General features: G+C 59.3%; 1 protein-coding gene and 1 long non-coding RNA gene across 5 annotated transcripts in view; one reads left to right on the top strand and one right to left on the bottom strand.

Moving 5' to 3' along the window:
* KIRREL3 (kirre like nephrin family adhesion molecule 3) overlaps positions 1 to 25415 on the top strand; it is a 493300-nt gene that overhangs the window by 454263 nt on the left and 13622 nt on the right. For all 4 annotated transcript variants that reach the window (XM_045192910.2, XM_024557364.4, XM_045192908.3 and 1 more), the window contains exons 7-12: positions 6589 to 6739; positions 11811 to 11916; positions 16671 to 16819; positions 18017 to 18144; positions 19169 to 19295; positions 23625 to 23725. In XM_045192910.2, coding sequence (XP_045048845.1) covers positions 6589 to 6739; positions 11811 to 11916; positions 16671 to 16819; positions 18017 to 18144; positions 19169 to 19295; positions 23625 to 23725 — 762 coding nt within the window. The remainder of the gene's footprint in view (positions 1 to 6588; positions 6740 to 11810; positions 11917 to 16670; positions 16820 to 18016; positions 18145 to 19168; positions 19296 to 23624; positions 23726 to 25415) is intronic.
* On the bottom strand, positions 7259 to 8934 carry LOC123479446 (uncharacterized). Its single transcript, XR_006655061.2, has 3 exons — positions 8863 to 8934; positions 8260 to 8516; positions 7259 to 8152 (listed from the first exon to the last, which is right to left on the bottom strand). It is a non-coding gene; the product is annotated as an uncharacterized lncRNA (long non-coding RNA).

Genomic DNA, 25415 nt, shown 5'->3' with positions numbered 1-25415 from the left:
GAGTCAACCCTGGGGCTGCTGATCACGGTCCCCACCCACCAGAGCTGGGTACCGGAACCCAGGACAAAAGCCTTTCCTCGTGCAAGTCCATGCAAGGGGAAGCTGCCGGGGAGGGATGTGTCCCTCGCCCCCGTCCTGGGCAGGAGCCACCTGCGGGGTTACAAAATACAAAAGCATGATGCAGCCTTGTGTCCTGCAGTCGAGGGGGAAAGGGACGGGAAGGGGTGTTCCTTCCAGTCTGGGCATCTGTCCAGTCCCTCCCTGAGGCTGGGCCAGCCTGGCCCACGCCAAGGTTTACGTCCTGCAGGGGACACACCCTCAGCTGGTGAAAAGAGAGGTCAGAGTCACCTTGCTGGACCTGTGCGGGGACCACCTTGACCCCTTGCCTGGCACCGTGCTACTGCTAACCGAAGCAGGAGGTCATAGGTCATGCTCCACCCTCCACCCACCCAACCCTGTTCTCGCCCCTACTGGCCTGTGGCCAGAAGGACTGCACGGGGCAGCCAGGGGCCTGCGTTTCGCTCCCAGTCTGTAACCCCAGGAGGTCACCCGCAGGCCTCAGTTTCCTGGTCTATAAAACAAAGGGGTTGGATCGGACGCTCTGTGTTAGCAGGGAAGTGCTGCCGAAACCAGACACCACGGACTGGGTGTTCAATAGCAGAATGTACCTTCTCACAGTTCTGGAAGCTGGGCGTCCAGGATCAGGGTGCCGGCAGTGGCTGGTTCCTGGTGAGACCTGTCTTCCTGGCTTGCAGGTGGCACCTTTGTGCTGTGTCCTCGCGTGGCCTCGTCCCTCTGTGTGTGCCAGAGTGAGGTCTCTGGTGCCTACTTCCTCTTCTTACAAGGGCACCAACCCTATTGGACTAGGGCCCCACCCTGACGACCTCACTAAACCTTACCCACCTCCTTAAAGACCCTGTCTCCACACACGCTCACACTGAGGAGCCAGGGCTTTGCCATGTGAATTCCATGGGGGACACATCTCCTCCCCTGACAAGTGTCTGCCAGCTCCGACAAGCTAGGGACTTGCCACCTGGAGCACATGGAGAAGGGTGGGTGGCCCAGTAGGACTGTCTGGGCCCCTACCCCGCTGCCCCTGAGTCCCCCAGAACTGCAGAGGCCATTCCCACAGGCATCTCTGAGTCCCAAAGGCAGAACTGCCCCGATAGGCCGTGCATGGGGGGCAGCCAGGCATGAGCAGCCGATCCAGAGACAGAGGTTGGGAGAGCACGCATGCACACAGCCCGGGGTGCAGGTCCCGGGAGAGACCCTGCGGGGTACCCCTAACTGCCCCAGTCTGAAGCTTCAGTATGGTTGCACGGTGGGTGGGTGGCTACGCCAGTGGGCCTGGGAGCTGGGCAGCCTCAGTTTGAAGCCCAGCTTTGCCACCTTCTAGCTCCGTGGCCATGGGCAAGCTGCCTCACCTTGTGTGCCTCAGTGTCCCCATCTGAACAACGGGCGCAGCAGCAGTACCTGCCTCAATGGAGGGCTGCAAGCTTGCTGACAGGGGGTCTGGCAGAGCAAGCACACAGTAAGCCTGGCTGTTAGGGTCGCTGCCTGACCTTCCTTGATCCTCCCAGGCGGCAAGCCCCCACACACCCCCCCACTGCCCACATGTCCTACAGGAGACAGTCAGTGCTGTGTAGAGCAGGCCTGGTGGTCCTAAGACCTGGGTTCCACCTGAGTTCCATCCCGTTATGGTAACTGAAGCTCTCTGCCTCAGTTTCCCCAGCTGCAAAATGGCATGATGATAACCACAGACACCTGTAAGGACTGCTGGGAGACTCGGAGGGAACCACGTCCGAAAGCACTCAGTAAAGGGCCAGGCGTAGAGTCACAGCTCCACACACGTCAGCTGCCATTATCGGGCCCCTCCTCCCGGGGCTCTGCCTAGCCCAGCCCCGCTGTCCTGCAGGTCTCACAGCCACCCAGGTTGCATGGAACATTCTTTCTGCTATTTCACCATGTGGCCAGCAGGGGATGGATGAGCTGGTAGGACTGAGGATAGCATCGCTAAGGAGGGCCAAGGCCCCTTGACCTGGGAGGAGGAGCCCCCAGCACAGGCTCCCCTTCATCACACTGCCTCCAGAGCCCCTGGCCTGGGTGAGCACCCAGGGCTCCCAGCAGGTGTCTGGGTGCAGAAGCCCTGGAGCCCGGAGAGCCGAGTGTAAGGCCTCTCCCCAAGTCTGGACACCCCCGGACGTGGGCCATCTTCTCCACATGGCCCATCTTCTCTGGCACCGGAATCACAAACCGGGGGAGGCAGGACAGGCTGTGGAAATAGAGGGAAGACGGTGGGGGCTGAGCCCAGAGAGAAGTCTCCCCAGTCAGCCGGGTCCCGCTCCACCAGCTGATTTGCTCACAGATGCCAGGTTTGGGGATGAGGCCTGGGCCCTGGAGAGGGGCCAGGTCTCAGCACCGTTGTGTGCGTATCCACTCAGACGGCCCTTACCCTCCAGCCCTGCCTCTCTGCTTCCTCCAGCAGCCTGTCCAACGGGCTGCCCACTGCCAGGACCGTGGGTCTCATTGGGCCCCTGCTAAGGGGAGCCCTGGATTACCAGCCCCTCACTGAGGCCCATCCCCGTCTCCCCACCAGTCCCCCAGCACTCCCCACCCTGTCTATGTATCTTAGGGGCCTAGAGTCCTTGTGTGAGTGGTGCCTCCTCTGTGAAGGGCGTAGCTGCTGGCCCCAGGGCACAAGGTTGAGGGTCCTGTGCCAGCCTCACCTTCCCTCTCATCCCTATGCAAGCCACAGCATGGCCACTGCCCTAGAGGACTCCCCAGGCAGCTGTAACAAGGGGAGCAGAGAGAGGATTAAAAAACAGACAGCGGGCGGGGGAGTTGAGTGAGGAAGGGAGGAAGGGAGGCCTTGTTGCCAGGCAATTGGGTCTCACTCAAGGCTTCTGGAGGCTAATTGCATATTGGTGAGCATCCCCCTATTTAGCACAGGGCTAGGGCCCCGCCCACTGCATTCCCTCCAAACCTGTCTCCTCATCACCTGGGGTCCCCAGCAGGCATCGCCAGGCCTCCCAAGTCCTGGGCTCAGCCTGGCTCTGCACTGCTCAGCTGAGGCCCCAGGGAAAGAGCACAGGGGCCCCTGCTGCCAGCGCTGGGCAGCCACACACAGGGCATGTTCTGTCCCTGGGCAGCCCTGCCTCCCGGGCCACTGCCAACTGGGAGCCCAGTGCCTGCCCTCAGGGGCGGGGCGCGGGGCACAGACAGAAAGCAGCGCTAAGGCAGCCGCTGGGACGGTCCCAGAGCTCCTTGGACGCAGGCAGGGGAAGAAGCCGATCCGTGAAGGCCGCTGCCCTGGAGTGCCCACCCCTGTGCCTGTGTCACCTGCATGCCCTGCCCCAGTCCACACCTGCCCACAAGATGAGCCGGTCCTACTGGATCCCCGGGAGCTGCCAGCAGGGTCATGTGGGGCGGCCTGGGCTGGGATGTGGCAGCACGCTAGTGCCACCAAGCCAGAGGGAGTGCTGCCCCAGGCCTTGGAAGTGGGGCCCCAGAGAGGAAAGGCCCACCATTAACAATTCACTGGGTGAGCTGATCTGCATACCAACAAAGGTTTCTGAAATAGGAGGTGGGGGCTGGGGCCCACAGCGTGTCCCTGGAGCGAAGTTCAGCGGAGGGAAGGAGCTGGGAGCGAAGGCGAAGTGGGGCTGTGACCAGAATCAGCAAACGGTAGAATGCGTGACCTGCCTGGTGCCTTCAAGGCCACTCAGAGCAAAGGTTCATTTGCATATGAATAACGGGAGCCTGTGTAAGAGAGGAAGGAAGGGAAAGAGAAAGCGGAAAGGGGAGGTGAGAAGATCGGGAAGGAAAGAGGGAAGGAGATAATGAGGGCGAGCGTGGAGGCCTGACTCCGGCTGCCCCACGGGCCGGCCCCTCCCTGGGGACCCCCGGAGCTGGGAGCCGAGCCCAGAGCCTGCCTGCCTCACTCTCTCCAGTTTAATGAACACATCTCCCTTTTCTCTAATTAGGTGGAACAAACAACTTGTACCAGAATTTTTATTTCCCAGAAAAGCACACGCCCGGACACAGTAAATATGTCATTAATTATCATTCTGAGGCAGATAAGCAGCCTGGGCTGGGAGGAGGGCGGTGGGGAGGCAATCCAGGGGCCTATTTAGGGGCGCGGGCCTCCTGGTTTCTCACACACCATCACAGCCATAGCCCTGCCCTCCCCCACAAAGAGCAGCCCCGTGGAGGGGCTCCAGGCCCAGTCAAACATATGCCAATGCCCCTTGTTAGGTAAAAGTAAAGAACGGGGTGGGGGGGAGGGAAGAAAAGTACTGACTCCCCCCCCACACACATAGACATACCCACCCCAGGTCTTACTTTCATCCAGGAAACTGTTCTTATTATCGCCTGGCTATTTATAGGCACGGGTGGGGCAGAGCCCCAGCTGGCCAGCTGCTGTCAGGGGTGGGGGCTCAACCCCTGGGCCTGTCCCTCGCTCATAGGCTCCTGGCCTCTCCCCAGTTCCACACCCTGACCCTGAGCCTGATCCCCCGGCTACCCGGACTGCCCCGCGGCTGGCTCAGACTGGCTACGTCCCTGTCCCCAACTCCTCTCTGAGGACCCAGGGCTGAGGCCACCACCCTGTGACTTCCCAGGGACGGATGTGCCCTGAGGCCTCAAGCCACCAGCACCTGCCCAGGCCCAGGAAGTTTTCAGGCATCCAGAAGAAACAGTGTGGGTGGCTGCCCTGCTCCATGAATCCCTGCAGCATCTCAGAGTCTGGCTTTGTCCACGCAGGACGTGCTGATCTGGGCAGAGTCTCGGGTCACGGTCCAGGGCCGGAGGCCACAAGCTTCACCCCAGCTGAGAAGGACCAGGCTGACCTGCCTGCTGCCCCAGAGAGCGGTCCCCACAGCCTCTGTGGTGCTGCCCACAGCCCAGTGACCTTGGAGGCTACGAAGTGGTTCTCACTGTTGCCACCTTTAAGTGGAGGTCATCCCAATCGCCCTCTGGCTGTCAGGGAGGGCCATGGCTGCCGGTCATCGTTCTCAAGTGCAAATCCCCACTGGGCCCAGCAAGTTCCTAGCTCACTTTGAACTTGGCTTTCTCTTCTGCTAAACAGATAATCTGCCCTTCCTTCCGGAGTCTGGTGAGATTGGAGACAATGCTGTGGTTATTTTAAGGAAGTTCTGAGGAAGTAAAGACTGTTATTCTATTCCCTGGCTCTGATCACGGCAAAATAAGACTATGGCAGGCACCAGTTTTCTGGAAGGCGCTACGATCCTTCCCAGAATCAGCAGTTTCCGAGGACCGAACAGTCCCGCCTTGGGAGTGGCCCTCCTGCCCAGCACACCTCCCCAGCACGCACCCACCTTAGCGGGCCACCAGTGGGCTCCGCTTCCAGGGTACCAAACTGACGGGGAGGGAACTGAAAAAGGGTGCAGGGGAGGGAGGGGGTGTAGCAACGATGGAGGAACGAGCTGCAGAATGACCTCATGGCTCCGTGGAAATGGGAACGGAAGATGGGGTCAAAGGCCCAGGACCTGCCTGAGTTTCCTGGGGCCCCCCTAACCAAGGGCTACACCCGAGGCTTGAAACGACTGAAATGCACTGTCTCACAGCTGTGGAGGCCAAAAGTCTGCACTCACAGATTTGACAGGACCGTGCTCCCTCCGCAGACCTAGAGAGAACGCCCCCTGGCCTCCCCCAGCTCTCAGAGGCTCCCGGCACCCCTGGCTGGCGGCACCCCTCCAGTCTCCGCCTCCTCCTTCCCATGCGTCTTTCTGAGTCTCCTCTTCTTGTAAGGACCCCAGTCATTGGATTGAGAGCCATTCCAAATCCAGGATGATCTTGTCTCCAGATTCTCAGCAAATTACTAATTACTTCACTAATCTGTGAAGGCCCTATTTCCAGACAAGGTCCCATGCTGGGGCTCCAGAGGGACATGAATCTGGGGAGGGACACAGTTGAACCCATGACAGGACGCTCTGGCTTATTTCACCTCTGCCTCGAGGTGTAAGTTTGGTCGAGCCCTATGGCCTCTCTTGGTCTTCCCTGTGTGCTGACCTGTCGCACGGAAGATGATGGCATCTGTGCCACCGATAACTTGGTCAGGGCTACAGTGAGGCCAGGAAGTGAAGTGGTCCAACAACTTAAAAGGGTTTATGTAGATGCAGTAATAAAAACAGTCAGTGTTCACTGACTCTGCCCGCATCGCCCCCAGTCCCACCCTAACCCCACGCCCCAAACCCCACCCCCGACTCCATCACTGCCAGTTGCACGCGTCTCAGAGCTACGTGCAGACCCAGCGGCCCCACGACAGGAAAGGCAGACGGATGGAGCTCACTACAGTCCACAGGACCTGCGGCCCCATTTCCTGTATCGTGTGGGGTCAGCAAGTCCAGGCTGATTTTCACACATAATGGGAAGCGTTCCTTTTTTTTCTTCTGCAGCCCAGCACTCAGCCAGACCGGGGAGCAGAAGGTAACCCCAGCTCTGTGCAGACACAGGTACCCTGGGGTCCTGAGCTGCCCCCCTCCCGTGCACAGGGCTCCCTCCTCCTGTAGCTGCCCAGGTCTTCCCAGCCGAGTGACACGGGGCCTTCTCTCTCTGCCCCGCCCCCAGACCCTGCTTCGTGACGGCAAGCGTGAGAGCATCGTGAGCACCCTCTTCATCTCTCCCGGAGACGTGGAGAACGGGCAGAGCATCGTGTGCCGGGCCACCAACAAAGCCATCCCCGGGGGGAAGGAGACCTCGGTCACCATTGACATCCAGCGTGAGTATCCAGGAGGAAGCCCCTGGCACCCCTGCCTGGAGCTTGGGTGTTGGAAGGGACTCGGCCAGCCGACCAGCTCCCCGGGCCCCACCCACCTCCCTCAGTCTCCCTCCCTACAGGGCACCTGAGGCAGGCACGGGGTCGGACAGCTCCGGGGACTGGCCATGTTTGTGCTCGAGGGCACCCAAAGGGCCAGCGCGTCCTTATTGCCACATGAAGTAAAAACATCTCAGTGAGAGTCCTTGGCAAACAACATGTTTAAGCCTCTTTTCTACACCTGTGTCAGGTGGAACTTCCACATCAGTAAACATCCTGGGCAGCCCCTGGCCCCGCACGGTCCCTGGCAGGGGAGGCCACAGCAGAGATGCTGGGAGCTGAAGGGGCCCTCAGGGTTCGAGACTTGGAGGGTAGCGCCACCCTCTCCGGAGAGTCTGGAGGGCAGCCCCCTCATGGGAGGGTCGGTCAAGGAGGAAAGAGGAAGATGAGTCAGTCAGTCCGTACTTTGTACTTTGCATGGATTATCTCATTTAATCTGTACAACAACCATTTGGAGTAGGTCTGGCTGTGGCCCCTGTCTGGGGAAACCAAGGCCCCCAAGGGCTGATTAGCTGGTCCAAGGCCGCGTAGGTTTCAAATGCAGGCAGAGCCCGTGCTGGTAAGCCCTCCTCCGCACTTCCGAACGCTGGGCCCTCAGTGAGTGTTCCAGTGTTCGTTACCACAGCGAATATGAGCAACGATGGTGCTTTACAGCCACACCAGCACTGCATTCCAAAAGTCCCCTAACAGAGACTCCCACAGGTCCCCTAAAGTGTCTGTCGGTCCCTGCGAACAGAGGAGGGCTCAGCAAGGTGCTGGTGGCCTCGCGCTCAGCGCTGGGCCAGGCTGGGTTTAAACTGTCAGCTCTCAAAAATCAGCTGGTCTTCTCTGATACCTGCCTGCTCCGCCCCCCCTCTGCCGGGAGCACGATGCCACCACGTGAGGCTGGCTGCCTGGATCACAGGCTCTGAGTCACAAGGCTGGAGCCGCAGGCTGACATTCATTTCCTCCTTATCATTCTATCCATTTTCAATCAAATTCATTGGAAAACACTTCCCAACAGCCCTGGCTCGTCCACGGCCTCTGGATTTTGCCCCCACACGGCTCTCCGAGGCTCTGTGTCCTAGGGTTTTCTGAACCCGTCCTGGGAGCCTGGGGGCAGACGTTCCCACGCAGTGTCTGCGTCCTTGCAGGCGCCACTGACATTCCAGAGGGCAGAAGCAATGGCTGTGATTTCAGATGGGCTCGCTGCAGATACCAGACAGGCCGCTGAGCTCTTGGAGAAGCTTTATCTTCACTGTCTTCATCACGCCAAGTGGGGGGGTTCTTTCACTCCTCATTCAGTGAGAGCCAAGAACTGCCGGGCTCTTGCCAGTCCTAGGACCAAGGCGAGGGGAGGGAGGGACGTGTGAGTTCAGGGGTGAGCCTGCAAGGGAGGCCCACTCCCCGGGCCCTTGGGCCAGCTCCTGGCTCCCCACACCCACCTGCTTCTTCCGTGTGGCAGCTGAGGCACAGAGCAAGCAGTAGGCGCAGGGGTGGAGGGGAAGCCTCAGGGGCGCTGTGGGCCTCAGGGAGTCCAGTGTCCAGAAAGGCCCTCCCGCCACGAGCTGTGCAGACCCAAGCGTGTGGCTCCACCCCAGGGACGCCAGCTCCTTGTCCAATTGCACTGAATGATGTCCGAGGTGCCCTCTCGCCCCAGGATGGCACACGAGTCAGAGCTCTCTGCAGACACAAGCCAAACCTGGGAGAAATGAGGGTGGGAGGCTCCAGACACCCAAACCCCGACCGCCAAGCTGCCGGCTGTGGCCACTGCGCAGCCTGCCCTGACTCTCCCCTCCAGTCCCCAAGCTGGTCAGAGGCCTGGGCCAGCTACGAATCCTGCACAGAAGAACCCCCTGCTTGGCACCAGCAGCAGCAGCCTGGGCCCCGGCAGGGAGGCCCGGGAGCAGCAACGCTTCTGGCCCAGGCCGTTACCCATCTCACCAGGGTAAGCTCTCCCGTCAGCCAGGAAGTCACCACCACACAACAGCCCAGCACCCATTAGATGCCATCGCTCTAAGGGCACTCTGATGAGATGAACAATTTACCGAGTGCATGGAGGACAGCCGCATCCGAGGAGCACATGCATTGCCAGGTCTCTGGGCCCTGCCTGCCTTTCTTCCCAAGGACGACTCCGCCCCATGAGGAGGGAGGCCTCAGGAGTGAGCTCAGATTGGGGCTTAGAGCCCAGGTGCCTGGCTTCATAGGTCCGCCCACCCGAGGAAGTATGGGGCGGTAGTTCAGGCCACGGCCTTCCTCTCAGTTTGGACACGGCTCTGCCAAGGTCGCCCTGGTTATGAAACCTCTCTGTGCCTCAGTTCCCTCATCTGTATACAGAGGGAACACTGCTTGCCTCCTAGATTGCTGTGGGATCACCTTAAATAATTCAGAGAATCGCCCTGGCACCGTGCCTGGCACAGGGGAGCCCCTTGAGCCCGTCAGCTGCTGTATCCACGCAGTCAGGGGTGCGGAGCCGCCTCCCCCAGGGCCCCTCCCAGCCCCAACAGGGGAGAGGACTCCATCCACTTGTCCTCTCCCGAAAGTCATTTTGCACGTGCGCGCCAAGCAGAAGCACAGGCTCTCTCCACCCGCACCGCCCCCTTCCTCCCTCCTCCTCGTGTTCACCTGTTCGCTCAACAAGCACCCCGCCATTCACCAGCACCCCGTGGGCAGGGTCAGAGCCTCCTTTGCAAACCTGCTCACTTTCTCCGTCAACTGAGAAGCATCCACACTCAGCAAAAGCACATTTGTTGTTTGTTTCCCTTGGTCTTTATATGTTGCCCAACGGAAGACACAGTCCCCAGATTGAGTCACGGGAGAGAAAGCTTCGCCCCGCCCGCAAACCTCACCACATCTGGACTCTGCCTCCAGCTGCCAAGCTGCAAATGGATGTGTTATAGAATCACTAAGTCATGGAATTTCTCTCTTTCCCGCCCCCTCCTCCATGTAGTGCTTCCCCTGAACTCCCGAGCTGCTGAGAGAAACACTAACACTCTCTCAGCTGCCACATCTGTTCCGGGCGGCCTCAGTTCCACCAGCTACATCAAAGCTGCCCTCTGCACGTCATGCAGCCAACATCACAAGGGGGATTAAAATCATGCTTAATAGTTGGATATGACATAAACTATTTATGCCTCCAGAGCCTGTTAGGCTCCTGAAAATTCATACCTGCACATTCAGGGGAGAGGGCCAGAGAGAGGGACACAGGGGCCCAGGGGCCCAAGCCCGTGTCTCAACAAGCTGTCTGCAGAAAGCTGCGCAGCCCCAGCCCACGGTCCGCTCCCAGGCCCAGCGCTGGGCAGGGAGGCCTGGCTGGCTTGAGCACCAGCAGGGAAGGGGGAGCCAAGCAGTCGAATGACACCCACTCTGGGGAGCTAGGCTTGGTCTGCAGCTGGGGAGCCATGCCTATGACTCCCGGAGGGGCACAGGACCCCGCCGGCCATTTCCAGTGGGACTGAGGCTGGGCAGGCTGGAGTCTTCTTCCCTCCTGGGGACCTTCCCGGGCACCCAGAGTGGTCAGCAGTTTTTCTCCATGGTCCCTGAGCACCTGGCTTCTTTACTGCTTTTCTGAAAGTGGGCTGGACCCCTAGGAAGTCCTAATATCTTCCAGCACTTTGCTCTGCCTATTGGTGAGGACTGGCCCGAAGAGGCGGCCCAGGGCCCAGGCCAGGCCACACGGCCACGCCACCCTCTGAACTCACCTGGAGTCGAACTCCAGCCAGGCCTCCACACCATGACAGAAAGGGAATGGGCACTGGCTGTCCTTGCCCCTCCCGGGAGTGTGGACACCGGGGACACCAAAGCCTGGGAGCTGGGGGACATGGGTGACACCAGCTTGGGGGGAAGGTCCCAAGCCAGCTCCCCTGAGCTCAGGAGGGCCGCCTGCCTCTAAGCTCCTTCAGCTGACCCCCTCCTCTCTGTCTCTCTGCTGTGGATCCCTCCATCTCTCCATCTCTCCGTGCCTCTTTCTCCCTCTCTCTCATCTCTATTCCTCATTATTTTGTGTGGTCTTATTCCCCAGCCTCTGCCATTTTCTGTTTCTGTCTGTTTGCCTCCCTTGGTCTTGTTGCGTCTAGTCTGAAATCTTTGTCTGATTATGTTTCTCTCGGTGTATGTCAGTCTCTCTGTGTCTCTCTCCGTCTTTCTGCTTCTGAGTGTTTCTCTGGGGGGTTTTATTTCCTCTGCACTTCTCAGTGTTTCTCTCTCTCTCTCTCCCCCCTCCATGTCTCTCTCCCGTGTAGGTGTCTCCATGCCTCCCATCCCCACTCTGCAGACCCCCCTGTGGATCTCTGTCTCTGCTCCCAGTCTCCCTGCCTCTCGCCCTCTCTCAGTTCCCGTCTCCTCCACCTCCCACCATTTAGCACTTTAGAGCTTCTCATCATTGAAGGAGAGCGAGGAGCCGGCCTGGGGAGCAGAGGGCTGGGTGACAACACCAGTCAGAATGCAGACGAGATGATTAGGCTGATGAAAGGGTGTAAATGCCACTTTGAAGTGAAGGGAGGCACCAAAACCTTTGCACAAAGAGATAGAATCAGACATTTCCAAAGAGGACAGTTTGTATGTAAATGGGCCTTCGTGTCCCCACTCCCCCTCGTGCCCCCTGCACGCCCTCCTACCCCTCCCCTTTCTGAAGCGTTCTGTTCTCTCTAAAAGCTGGAAGACGGGCAGCGTGCTCCGGGGGCCAGGCAGCCATCCTTCAGCTGGCTGTCAGCTTAAATACCAGGCTTTGAATCCACAGAGGGAGCCCTGACCCCCCCCCCCCAACAGGGCTGCCTGAGGCAGCACCTCCAGGGAGTGGGGGAGCCCCTGCTGAAGCCCCCAGCTTCCCAGGGACCACGGCAGTGGTGGCTGCTCTGAGGGTCCCCAGGAACACGGGTGGTGGAACCTCCAGCCTTTACCCTCCATGTCACCTAGGGGGTCTTCCTGCCTCACTCTTCCCCAAGCTGCGGACACAGCCCCCCCCCCCCATCTACAAGGGAATCTCTTCTCTCCGCAGACCCCCCACTGGTCAACCTGTCCGTGGAGCCACAGCCGGTGCTGGAAGACAATGTCGTCACGTTCCACTGCTCTGCCAAGGCCAACCCGGCGGTCACCCAGTACAGGTCAGAGCCACCGCTGCAGAGGCAGGTTGTCACTGTGTCCTGGGTATCCCGCACAGCACTTGGTTCGATGTGGGGGCCCTGTGTCCCTCTCCACACCCCGCCACCCCATCCACCCCTGGCTGGGCGAGGAGGACTCCTTTCCTCCTGCCTTCCCCCTGCACGCTGGCCAGGTGGAATTCCTCTCCTTTACGCACACGTGCACTCCCATCCCACCAGAGAGAGTAGGGGTCACCCCTTCTGTCTGAATAACTCGTGGATCCCTTTTTTCTGAAACGAGAGCGAACGGCCCAGGAAAAAAGTTAAAACAAGCAGGGGAACCAGTCAGAGCAGCATCTGGATTCCAGTCTGTGTCCCCAAACTGTTCCCCTGGATAGGGTGGGATGTCCGGGACAGCTGGCCCTGGGCAGTGGGCACCTGGGACCCACCACAGCAGTGGCCCTGTGCACCGCCTGCTCACAGCCCCAACACAGCCTCACCGTCTTGCCTGCTGACGGAGCTTCTCGGAGGCAAGCACTGCAGTCTGAGTCACTCATGTTCTCAGCATGGGGCAGAGCGTGTGCGCCAGGCACTGGTTCTCCAGAACGTGAGCCAGCTGCCTGGGGAGACACGCAGAGCTGCTCCCTTGGGCTCCTTCTAGCCTGGGCACCATCGCCACGTGACACCCGGGAACGAGGGACCTTGGGACGAGGGACCTCAGGGGCGCTCACAGGCAGACTGGTGCCTTGCTTCCCAGCGGGCTTCACCATGGCCCTACCCCCGCCCCATCCCTTCCTACCACCCCAGACCTGACAGAGGAGTCCAGAGTGTGGCCTGTGCCACCGAAATGGGCTATTAAGCGGCAGCAGCAGCCAGCACCAGAGATGCTAATGGTCTCAAAGTGGAAATATGCTGGCTGTGTGGATGGGGGACAGGGAAGGCAGAAGCAGGGGTAATGGGCCAGAGACAGCAGCCAGAGGCTCAGGCTGGACGTAAGCCAGTGCCCCCTGCAGCGCAGGTAATGAAACAACATGGGGGCGGGAAACCGGGAGAGACCGAGAGTCTTTTTAAATAGGACGAAAATGCATCTGTCCTGTCCGATTTAGCTGTTCACTGTGTTGGGGATCCCTGGAGTCATGCAGCCCAGGAGGCCCCGGGGCAGGTCTGGGCTGGCTGGGACCCAGCATCTATCTGGAAGTGACAAGGATGGGGGAGGAAGCACCCAGAGAAGCCGTTTTTCTGGGCTCTGGCGCTGCTCCCACCAGGCCCAGCTCCTCTCAACAAGGCGGGCTGCTCTCTGCTCACGACCCCTGAACACCAGGCGCCAGGTGCCCAGAAGGTACGCCTAACGCCAGTTTCACGGGCAGCCCCTCATGCACACAGACCACAGGGGCAGGCACAGCCCACAGGGACCCCCACAGGGTCCCAGGAACATGTGGACCAGAGCAAAGAGCTGCCACCTTCCATTCTCTGCACTGCCCACCTCTGGTCCACTGAGGACCTAGTTACTGAGGCAGGGTGGGGGCGGAGCTGTGCTCAGGGCCCAGCCTCATCGCCCACCCCACCCCTGCCCCCCGACTGGCACAGGGCAAGCAGGCACCCCAGAAACCAGGCTCCTGGGCCTGAGCCCCGGGTCACCTCTCTCCAAAGAGCGGAACAGCAGCAGTGACGGCGGTAGTAGGGTGCACGTGCACCCACGGAGGGAGGCCATGAGCAGGTGGGTGGGGCGTGAGAGCAACAATCAGGGAGTCTAGTGAGGGGAAAAGGGCAGCTCATTGCACTATTCTTGCGACTTTTCTATAATTTCTAAGGTTTTTTTTAAAACTAATGAGATAACAAATAAACAAGAAAACAAACAAGCAGAGACCCTGCGGGCTTCCCGGGGCTCCGGATCTCCTGGGGTCCCACTGCCCTCTCCATCCCACCTTGCCACTCCCGGTCACAGGTCCGCCCGCACATAGAGGAGCTGTCAGGGGGCCTGGTGGGCTCCCCACAGGTGGGCAGTTGTCCTTGTCACCTGCCCTGGGGCCTTCTGATCAGCTAAAGTCCTGAGAACGCCTCAGAGTGGATCCGGCTCCCTCCAGGCCTCCCGGGAGCCCAGCTGGATGGCTTGGGAAAGAAGGGGGAGGAGGGGCTGCAGAGAGAGGTGGTGGGAGCACCTGAGCCCACCCACACCCTCTGGGCTGCTGGCTTCCGTGAGGTCTCGCCCAGGAGGTCCTTCTAGAAGCCTTGCTGGGATCCGAGGGGAAAGCTGTAAGCAAATCTCATCACATAAGCACATTGATTTTCCCAATTGACTTTGACGAGATTACAGAGATCTTTGTCTTTTCTCCATTCCTCTGGATTGCTTCCTCCCTGTTTTACATAAAAGGTTGTGATCTCAGAAATTAGAGATGCCCTCCACGCCCAGAACGGGGCCACAGGGTGGGCATGGGAGCGCACACGGCCAGGCTCGCTGTCACTGCGGTTGCCCCTTGGGACCAGGACCCTGGGTGAGAACAGGCCCCGGTGCAGCACCAAGTCTGTCTCCCACCCGCTTCCCCTCTGAGGCTCGCTCAGGCCCCCGCAGGCACAGGGACAACACTGCCACCCACCATGCAACTTGGGGCTACTTGAGGTCAGCCAGCAGGTGGCGACACACCAGGCTCTGGGATGCAAATACCTTCACTTGGGTCGCATTGATTGGGAAAGGCTTATCCACCTCCCCAATACCACTCCTGTTCCGAGGGGCTGGGACAGGCAGGGAGTAGTAGGCGGGGGTGGGAGAGTGAGGGGACGAGAGCATAGAGTAGCAGGAAGAAGCTAAGCCAAGGAACCAAGAGGAGAAGAGAGAAGAGCTGAGGGAAATGGGGGGCGGTCGCTGCCTCCTGCTTTACCCTTGATCCTGTGGCCAGCTGCCTGAATGAGTGGTTTGAGGTCCTCCTGAACAACTCCAAGCGCAGTGGCCCACCCTGCTCCCAGCCCCCTGAGTTCTTGGGCAGCCCCCACCCCCCCACCCCCGACCCCCTCGCTGCAGCAGGGTGGAAGGAATAAGGGTTGAACCCTGGTCCCCAGCCATGTGTCTGGGACTGAGTTCATCCGCCTCAGGCAGGGGCCATGCCCATTAAGTCCGCCATTAAATTAAAGTTAGAAATTGAAGTGATTCATGAGTAACTCATAATGGTTTGTTGGGAAGCTCCTTAAGCTCTCAGGGAGCATGGTTTGTTCTGTTGTTAAACTGTAATTGTTATTATTAATCGTGTTCTTAATAATATCCTGGTATTAATTCATAATAATAACTGCATGGTGCCAGCCTGGGAGCTCCGGGTGATGCTGAGAGATGGCCGCTCCCCGGGGCTGGAGGGACAGTGGGGACAGGAAACGCCTGCTGGAGGGAAGAGCTGAGGATGGCCAGCCGCCCTGCTTCCAGGAACGGCTCCTGGAATGAGACGGAGTGGGGCGGAGGCAGCACCCACAGGGAAGCTGTGGTTGCAGGGACCCAGGGTCACAGGGTGACAGGGTGGGGGCCAAAGAACCTCTCCAGCTCCAGGAAAGACGGGCACCCCGAAATGGCTGGAACCGCAGGAAGAGCCAGGTGGAAGTTTTGTCATTTTAGAAAGTGAGTGCTGTCCGCAGTGGAATTAAACCCGGGGCGGCTTTGAACCCCACAGGCCCACACACACGGGCCCACACACACCCACACCCTGGAGACCACAAGCATCACCCCATAGGTCACAGCCTGCCCGGTCGCAGGTCCAGTGCAGTGATATACGTCCCAGGGCCAGGACCACGACAGGCCCGAGGCTCCTGAGACTGTCCCCTCTGTTGGTGCTGATTGCTCTGGGGGATTGGCTGACGAAAGAAGTCGGCACAGCCCTGGCTGCTGCAGCTCACTGGATTGAGTACCAGCCTGCGAACCAAAGGGTCGCTGGTTCGATTCCCAGTCAGGGCACATGCCTGGGTTGCAGGCCAGGTACCCAGTTGGGGTGTGTGAGAGGCAACCACACAATGATGTTTCTCCCTCCCTTCCCAGCTCTCTAAAAATAAATAAATAAAATCTTTAAAAAAGAAAGAAAGAAGTCGTCACAGCCTGCTGCCCTGACCAAACCAGAAGTCCAGGCCTCTGAGGAGCGAAGGCAGGGTGGGAGGGGATGGGAGGGGGAAGCTAGACAGAAAAAGAGCAAGTGCCATCCCTGGGGGTGGGGGATGGGCTGAAAGGGAGAGAGGGGGCCCTGTGAGGGGCCCTACTCGGGGGACAGAAGTCAGCGCAGGAGAAAGCAGGCTGAGTGGGGGTGGGGGGGCCATCACAGCCCCTGGTGAACACTGTCCACCGGCTTCTCGCCTCGTCTGGAGGAGCCCCGCTTCCGGGATCCTTACCCCTCTGTGTGGGGCCCACAGGCAGGCGACTGTGCACAGGCAGGAGCCATTAGACCTTGGCCCCCAAGGTCACGGGCTTCATCTCCTTTTCCGACGTGGCCCCAGAGGGGGTCCCAGAGGGGCTGACCAACTGCACAGCCAAACCACCTCTCTCCAGAGCGACCCACGCATCCAGCGCCACTGACAGCCTGGGGACCTCGGACTGAAGCCCCCCCCTCCAACTGCTCTCCAGCCCCAGAAGTCACCCCTCTATGGAGACTTCCACTGAGGGACCCCACAGGGGCCTGCTCCAGGCTGTCCCAGGCCATGCCTCCTTTTCTGTGGGCGTCCAGCTCCCAGAGAGAAGCTCCCCGGGCTGGGCTGGCCCAGCGGGACGTCCTTGCCGTCAGAGGCCACACCAGCCTTCCGGGCCTGTGTTGCAGGTGGGCCAAGCGGGGCCAGATCATCAAGGAGGCGTCGGGAGAAGTGTACCGGACCGCCGTGGACTACACGTACTTCTCTGAGCCCGTCTCCTGCGAGGTGACCAACGCCCTGGGCAGCACCAACATCAGCCGCACCGTGGACGTCTACTGTGAGTGCCGCTGTGTGGGGGCTGCCTGGAGCGAGGGCCTGGGGGTCTCAGCTCAGGGCCAGGGGGACCGCCGGTGCTGGGCTCACCATACACGACGTTACAGTGCCTCCCAAGCTCACAAAGTCATGGCCTTGGCAAAGAGCCTCCTCCTGGGGTAGCCCTCATAAGCACCCGGGAAGGCGGTCATTGTTCCTCCTGCCGAGAGGAGGGGACAGAGGCCCGAGGTCACACAGTGAGGTGGTGACAGAAAGGGAACTGAGGCGAAGCTCCGAGCAGATCCACTGCAGGTCCACCCAGCCTGCCCCCCATTCCGGGCTCACGACCACCCCTCCTCCCACTGGCCTGGCAGACCCCTCCCCATGACGGGCAGCTGGATGCACTCACAGCAGTAAGCCTTAGTGCCTCTACTGCCCTTTGCATTTTTCAAAGCACTTTCACAAACTGGACGCCTGCCGCTCCCCTCTGCCCCCACAGCCTCCACAGAGTCCCCAGCTCCTGGGCTACAGCCAGGGGCTGAACCAGGCTCCTGGCCCCAGATTTCGCTCCTTCGCTCCCTGAAGCAGCCCTCCACACACTCTCCATCACAATACCTAAAGTTCATGGTGGCTCTCACTCAGGGGGCCCAGCTTGTCTGCAGGAGGCTGGAGCAGGGGGTGGGGAGGAGACGCAGAGAGGAGCCTCCATTAACCTCACCAACACTTAGCAGGGGCGTGGAAGGGGCTGGAAGAGAGGATCACTGGGAGCAGAGGCGGGACACTGGGAGCCCCTCGGGAGCCACCCAGCCTGCTCCACTCTGAATCTCAGGGCCACTAGGAGGGGCCTGGGAGCTCAGGCAGAAGCCAGTTGACTTGAAGGCAGACACAGGGATCTGCCAGGCCCAAGGAGGAAGGCCCCTCCACCCACACCCTGGAGGGGAACTTCTGGGGACCAGGCAGAGGGGAGGCGATGGGAGAGCCCTGAGGGCCTGCGCAGGCACAGGGGGCCAGAGAGCCCTTTTCCTAGGCCGAACTGTCTCTTCCCACCAGAGGGAGGCGGGCTCAGGGGGAGGCCCCGAGGGGCAGGGACTGAAATGTAAGGGAGGGGTGCAGTGGACTGAGGTGGCACAGGCACTGGGAAGCAGGGGTGGTGCAGCCACACAGAGGGTCCCCAGAGCTCCCAGCCGACCAGAGCGCTGTCTTGTCCTCCCACCCCCCACAGTCGGGCCCCGGATGGCAGCTGAGCCCCAGTCCCTGCTCGTGGACCTGGGCTCGGACGCCGTCTTCAGCTGCGCCTGGACCGGAAACCCATCCCTGACCATTGTCTGGATGAAACGGGGCTCTGGCGTGGTGAGTCCCCCCTCAGACCCCAGAGAGCCTCTGGCAGGGGGTGGGGGACCACAGGCCAGGAGGGACCTTCCTCCCAGGGCCCCATCACTGTTACATGGGGGTCAGCCTCAGAGAGCTAAAGGAAGAAGGAGTCCAGAAAGAGGAGGGGTAGCCCACATGTACCCCCTCCTTGGCCCTTAACACGTGCAGCCATTGCGGGCTTTCCGGCCGTGAAATCCATGAGAAACCCGGTGGTCACCAATACGCTGGGAGTGAAAAGCCGCTAGGCAGGCTTTTCAACTTCCCCAAATAAAGTTAGCCTTTAGCTTTTGGGTTAAGCTTTGTTCTCCTTCTGTGTTCCTCTTCCAAACTATGCGTGTTCTTTCTGCGCATGAGAGCCTTGGGCGGGAGGTGGGCGGGGGACAGAGGGAAGGTGGCCTCCATGTGGCCAGCTCCGTGCCAGACGCTGCAGTGCCCTGTGAACCCACTGCCCGGCCGTGGGGGGAGGGCGGAAGCCTTAGAGCCCATAGGTGACTGCCCACAGCCACACAGGTAAGTCACCGCTGGGGCCCTGCAGGATTCCGACTCGGAACTCCCCAAAGCCACCGTCTGTTTTCTTCACCGCAGACCACATCCCAAAGGAATGCTGAAAACGACTCTGAAAGGCAGGTCCAGGGACCCTCAAAGAGGTTCAGCGGTAGGGTCATTTCACCTGGGCCAGCCTGGGCCCAGTTGGCGGACAGCCCCTCTCCATATGAGAGGGTGCCTTGGGCGCAGCCAGGGAGTCCTCTCCTCCGCCCGCACCCACCCCCAGGGCTGCGGCAGAATGTACCGTTTCAGCCACTCGGGGCCCTTCCTCTGCACGTGGGTGCTCCCACCCGTGGCTGCTCTGTAATGAACGTCAACCTCTTACCCTGGCCCTCGTTCTTACAGGGGACGGAAACCTGCCCCTTCCCACCAGGCCTGTCTCTTGGACTCTCTGATTCTGAAAGACCGAGAGAGCCCACCCCCACTATTTGTGTCTGCTTCTCCCCGATTCTCCTAGGTCCTGAGCAACGAAAAGACCCTGACCCTCAAAGCCGTCCGCCAGGAGGATGCTGGGAAGTACGTGTGCCGAGCGGTGGTGCCTCGGGTGGGGGCCGGGGAGCGAGAGGTGACCCTGACTGTCAATGGTAAGAGCCCCCCACTCCTGCTGGGGAAGGGGGTGGGTAGAAGGGAGGGAGAGCGACCCAAGGCGTCTTGGTCCCAGGCAGTGACCCAAGGGACCGTCATCAGTTCTGGGTCTTGCCATCACCTCCAACCGTGGGTCCACCTTGTCAAGTCTGTGTCTGAGCCTGGTGCTGACCTGAGGAAGGACCGGGGTGCTTTTCTGGCCACCTCTCTTCTTCTTTATCTTTTAAGGGGTCTCAGGCCTCAAAGCGGTAGCTGATGAATTTTTATCCTGGCCGGGAAAAACGGGTCAGAGGGTCACTGGGCAGCCAAAGCCATACCCACCCTTCGACCTTGACCTTGGCCCTGGTGGGAATCGAAGGGAGCATCTCTGGACTCCAGATCGGCCTCTTCCCATTGTACTAGGGCCACCCAGCTGGGAACACCTGTCACCACGCCCGCAAGGCCAGGTGTTCAGGGTTCCCCTGGAGCGGAAAGAAGGTGTCCTGTTTTATACACAATAAAAATCCTCAGGAGAGTGTTTCCATTTCCCTCCCAGAATGCGGTGTGAGCTCCTAGATGGCCGTTACACGAAATCTTTAGGGGACAGGGCTGGGGCCAGGCCAGGCTGATGGGACTTCAAAGGTCATGGAGCCGCTGGGACCCAGTGCGGGTCAGGCCCAAGGTGGCTGTGGCACCAGGACAGAAACTCAGTGTCCCTGTCGTGATAAGGTGCTGGTTTGAGAGGGTGAGAAACACCAAGGCCAAGTCCCTCTGCCACTTCCAAGCGTCCTCCGCCCGCTGGGTTTCCCGTGTCCTGCTTCTTGTCTGTCATGCCCACAGCCCTTTGCCACCCAGCTCCCACCTCAGTCTGCCAGGGCCCTAGGGGGTGGGGGTGGCGCCGAGTCCCAGAGATGTGCGCAGGCGGCCCCTCTCAACCCCAGAGGCTGCCCTCTGAAAGCCCCACCTGTGCTCCCCTTTCCAGAAAACAAACCAGCATGGTGCCCCCTTAGCCACCCCCTCTGCTGTCCCCATTAGCTGCCCCTCCATCTGCTTCCTTCCCTGTCCTCTCCCCTTGGGTTGTGGCAGCCTCAGAGAGTGGGGGTAGGTACCCAGGCCCCTGAGGGCTCACAGGCCACCTGTCCTGGGCAGAATTCTGACTCAGGAACCTTTCTGCCTTTCCTATGTGTCCCTAGGATGCCACCAATAAATTGGCACGGCAGGGCTAAAAATAACAGCATCTGATCGCGCCTCCATATATCCATGGCAACACAGGCTGCAGCCTTTTCCTGCCGCGCTGGTGTCTGACTCTCAGCTCCTCGGCGCCAGGCCCTGGTGGAGTCTCGGCCACCCCCGCTGACAGTTCTGGGAGGGTACCGGGCAGTGCTGGCCCATGACCACAGTCGGCTCTGGTACCCGGCCCCGGGCCCCTCCAGTCTCAGGACCCTCAGACTCACACACGGCCTCCAGGGTCCTCAAGCCTGAAGCTTTTAAAGGAGCATCCTCGTTTCTAGGGTAACCAGGGTGAATAAAGGAGGGACTGACATTCCGTCGTCACTCTAGACATTCAGGAATTTCCCAGCACAGATTTAAACTGGTTTCTTGAGAAAGGAAGGCATATCTTTTTTTTAATCCTCACCAAACGATATGACTGTAATGATTTGGGAGAGAGAGAAAGGGAGAGAGAGAAACACCGGTGGGCTCTCTCCTATACGTGCCCCAAATAGGGATCCAATCTGCAACCGAAGCATGTGTCCTGGCCAGGAATCGAACCCACAGCCTGACCGTGCACAGGAAGATGCTCCAACTAATGGAGCTGCCCGGCCAGGGCGGGGCACAGCGTGGAGGGACATTTTTCTTAGATGGAAACACCCCAGCCTGGGCCCTGACATCTGTCCCGGATTTAATCTGCTCCCTCCAGCATCTTGGCTTCCCACTCCCCGGTTTTCCATCCCTTTTCTGCCCCCAGTCCTTCCACACAAGCTCCAGAGGTGGCCAGGAAGAAAATGCCCAAGGGATGGGAGTAAAGCGAGAAAGCTGTTCACCCTGCCCTGAGGCAGGGGCGGGTTAAATGGCCCAGGGGGAGGAGCTTGCCAGACAGCCTGGGCACCTGGAGGACAGGTGGGCAGACGGTGCGGCCCTTTGCAAAGGGGCCAAACTAGGCTGAGGGGTCTGACAACCCTGAATGGATCTAGGATGATGAGCTATTTTTCAACACAACTCCCCGCCCAGCAGGGTCAGCTGGCCATTGCCCTCCGGGGCTCCTCGGGCACAGAGGTCTGCTGCTTCGGCTCCTGCCCAGGGCCTGCAGAAAGGGGAGGCGAGCTGTGTAACCACTGTGTTGTGACTCCCTCAACCCCATCTGCCTCTGTGCTGATTGCTGGGTTCTTTTAAGAAGCTCTTTAACACAGATGCATTTGCATTTGCGGGAGAATCCCCCAGGGGCTTCCTAGCTCCCAGGAAGTGAAGGGGGAAAGGTATTCCAGTTTCATCACTTCCAGCCCAGCAGCAGAACAAAGCCCCATCAAATTCCTGAAACACCCAGCCCTCCTGCCTTTTGCCCAAATGCTTCATCGCATTTGAGGGCTCGGCCCACTCACGCAGCCAACCGAGTGTAGACGCCCCCATATGCAGGGTCCCCCGCGTCTGCCTCACCCAGCTCCAAGCCATTTGCCTCCTGACCTCAAAAGTCCACTTGAGTGTCTCTCAGTAGCGTTTTTTCCCCTTGGCTGAGAGCTACTCATAGAAATGCAAATCTGGTTTAATTAAGGTGGCTAATAAACAGCAATTATGTTTGCTGCGATTTTTGTTTTGTTCCCGGCATAATTTTACCTGTCCTCCGATCCCTTTCTCTGCCTCTCTTGCTCCTGTTTCCTGCCACCCAAGCCCTGGCCTTTGCCCCAAGGAATGGCAAGCAGGCACAGGGGCCTCCACTCCTTTACCCCGTGCTTCCAGTGCCCGCCCAGCCAGGACACTGGCCACACAAAAGACCGAACTAGCCACTCTCCACTGCTCTTTCACTGCCAGGTGGGCATGAGGGGGGAAAGACTTAAGGCAGATAAAAGGCGGAGGAGACCGGAAGCACTGCTAGACTTCAGGGAGACGCGCTAGGCTGTATGATGCAGTGTTGAGACAGGTACTCCAGGACCCCGAGACGTCACACACGTGCACAGGCAGGTGCAACCACTCACACACGTGGACTGGATGAGAAGATACGGGAGTCAGCTTTGGAGGCCTGGCCTCACCTGGGCCCACCGGGGTCTCCTGAGACATGTGTGAGGCGAAGGCTCGGAGCGTGCGCAGCGCATGGCGCCTGTTCGGGCTGATTCCCCCGCAGGGAGAGCGCCTTGCCGCTGCACGGGGTCTCTGCCCCACTAAGTGCTCGGCCCCACCCAGACACCGGGTTTGTTAGGGAAGCGCTCCCTCTACTGGTGATCAGAGAAAATGACTGGAAACCGAACAGCCGGCCTAGGCGGTGGTGCCCCACCAGTTCGCGCTGCTCTATCCCTTCCTCCCTGCCCATTCCCCTGCTCCTTTGTGTGGACCCCCTCCTTCTTACAGCGTCCCCTCACCCTCCAGGTAGAACGATTCTCTCTCCTCTGAAGTCGGTTAGCCCTTCCTCCGGACGTTCCTGTGATCCCAACACTCACCACCGTTCGTGTTGTGGAGAAAGGGAAAAACACCCCACCTCGCCAGCTCTCTCCTCGGGTTCTTTCCGCTGGTTGAATAATCAAATGAATTTGTGACAGATTCCCAAGAGAAAATGGCCCCACTTAAGTACATATGCACATATGAGACCTCCACACACGAGAGAGGGACGGAAAGGTAAAATGAGGTGGATATGGAACTCGGAGCCGAGGGTAAGGTGAGGCACCGTGGAGCTGCAGAGGGGAGGTTAGGACAACGTGATAAGAAAGGCAGGTGCTCAGCAATTAGGAGCTTGCCCTGCTGTCTAGACAGGTCGAAACTGTTATCTCTGATAATGCCTCACTCTAGGCAAGGCCCTTAATTGAAATTCTCATAGGTAGTTAAGGGGAGGTAGAAGTTTCTCTTGAGCCTGCAGGTGTCTGTTGCCTTTAGCTCAAAATAGTCCACGCACCATAGCAGCATATGTTGGGGTGACTCATTCGGAACCCCTACAATGTCTTCTGGACATTCTGACTTAGAAGCACCCACTCACAATCCCCTAACAGGTTCACGACTGACACCTTGCACTTCACCTTGTCCACACAAGCCTTCAGGAAATGTCCGCTGTGTGACTGAAATAATGAGCAAGCTCCTGAGCCTGAGCCCATGCCCCACCCCCACACCAGGGCTTCTGAAGCCCTGACGTGATGCTGTTTCCCCCACAGGACCGCCCATCATCTCCAGCACCCAGACCCAGCACGCCCTCCACGGCGAGAAGGGCCAGATCAAATGCTTCATCCGCAGCACGCCGCCGCCCGACCGAATAGTGAGTGCGGGGGAGGCCGTGGGGCGCTGCGGGGGCGTCTCTGCCCACAGCCGTGGGGCCGCGGGGAGGCAGCACACACCTCCGGGCTTCCTTTCCTCTGCCGGGAGATTATTCCCACTTGCTCTCTCAGAAAGCCATCGTGAAGACAAAAATCACAGGCAGTCTTGTTTTTCAGAGCAGGCTGCATGCCAGGTTTTGTCTGCAAGTGTGTTTTGTATCCTCATCCAAGGATACGGTTATTGATTTGAGAGAGAGGAAGGAGGGGGGAGAGAGAGAAAAAAACATCGATGTGAGAGAGAAACTTCGATTGGTTGCTTCTTGGATGCGCCCCGACTGGGGATCGAACCCTTAACCTAGTCTTGTGCCCTGGCTGGGAATCAAACCTAAAACGTTTCTGTGCACGGTGTGACGCTCCAAGCAACTGAGCCACCGGGCCAGGGCCGTCTGCACGTGTTTTTAATGCATCTCTGCCGTGGAGCTGGGCACTAGCATTGAGTGTAACAGAATTCTGCGTCCTGAAAGCAGAGGAGCAAGCGAGGGGAACGGAAGGAAAAGAAAGCTAGGTGATTTCTTCATTTCCCTGGGTTCAAGGCCAGACAGAGCTTGGCAAAATCCTCTGCAGAGTGCAGTATACGGTGGGCAAGCCCCTTTCTGCGCCTCCCAGAGCCCCCTCTCTAGGCCTCCGTCCATGGAGAATGAAAGCTGCTGCACTTACCAGGTTTATCAAGTTTTTCCCTCCAAAAGTGCCTTTTCATCCCCATCCCTTGCTCGGAATGCTGATCTCCAGGCAGCGCAGCCAAAGCAACCTGATCGTTCACACTTAGCAGTCCCAGGCATTACATCTGTGGAGGGAGCCTTCCACCCCAGCCACCTGAAGCTGGCGGAAGCCAGGCACGAAAACCAGGAAAGGTGGATATTGGACAGCACTGGGGGGAAGGGCTGATACTGTTATTAGTTAGCCCCACTGCCTGGGGCAGTCCTGCTAGAAGAGTCCCAGGCCAGTTCCGAGGGGCGGGTCTGCCTTTCAGGGTCCAGGTGTGCCAGGGAGGGCATTGGGGCGCATGCCAAACCACAGTGGGCCATGCGTGCCTGGGGCTGGGGGGCCGAGGCTGCCTAAACTCAGGGTGCCACCACCCACGAGGTATCACTACAGCATTATTGCTGGTGCTCGCTTTCCCAGGCATTCAGTTGATGCACGGCCTGAAAGAGCCACACGAAAATTGCAAGGATTCACACACAGAACTAACACCTAACCGCCCCGGTGCCCATCACTCGTTAATTTTTTCAATGATGTAAGTGCCCACGCGCCCATCGTGGAGTATCCCACTCACTCTGGAGCACAGCCACACATCTCGGTCATCACAGGTCTGCCGCTCTAGGCCAGAGAGTCTCACAGGGCGACTCTGGCCCCCAGGGCATGTTTGGCACTCTCTGGAGACATCTCTGTTGTCACAGAGGGGATGCCGCTGGCTCCAGTGACTGGAGGCCAGGGTGCTGCTGCCCGTCCTACAACATGCCCAGGACGGCCGCCAGTGGAGCGTCAGGAGTGCTGAGTCAGGGCAGTTGCTCCCGGTGCCTGCCTGCAGAGTATGCGAGGGGCCTCTGGCGCCTGGGAACCAGCTCTGGGAAAAACTCAGCCATCATCCTTAGAACCTAAGATAGATTAAAGGTGATCACAAACAACTCTTGG

This window comes from Desmodus rotundus, chromosome 7 (assembly GCF_022682495.2).
Source record: "Desmodus rotundus isolate HL8 chromosome 7, HLdesRot8A.1, whole genome shotgun sequence".
Taxonomy (NCBI): Eukaryota; Metazoa; Chordata; class Mammalia; order Chiroptera; family Phyllostomidae; genus Desmodus; species Desmodus rotundus.
The sequence above is the reverse complement of the archived record's forward strand: the minus strand, read 5'-3'. Positions and strand labels throughout refer to the sequence as shown.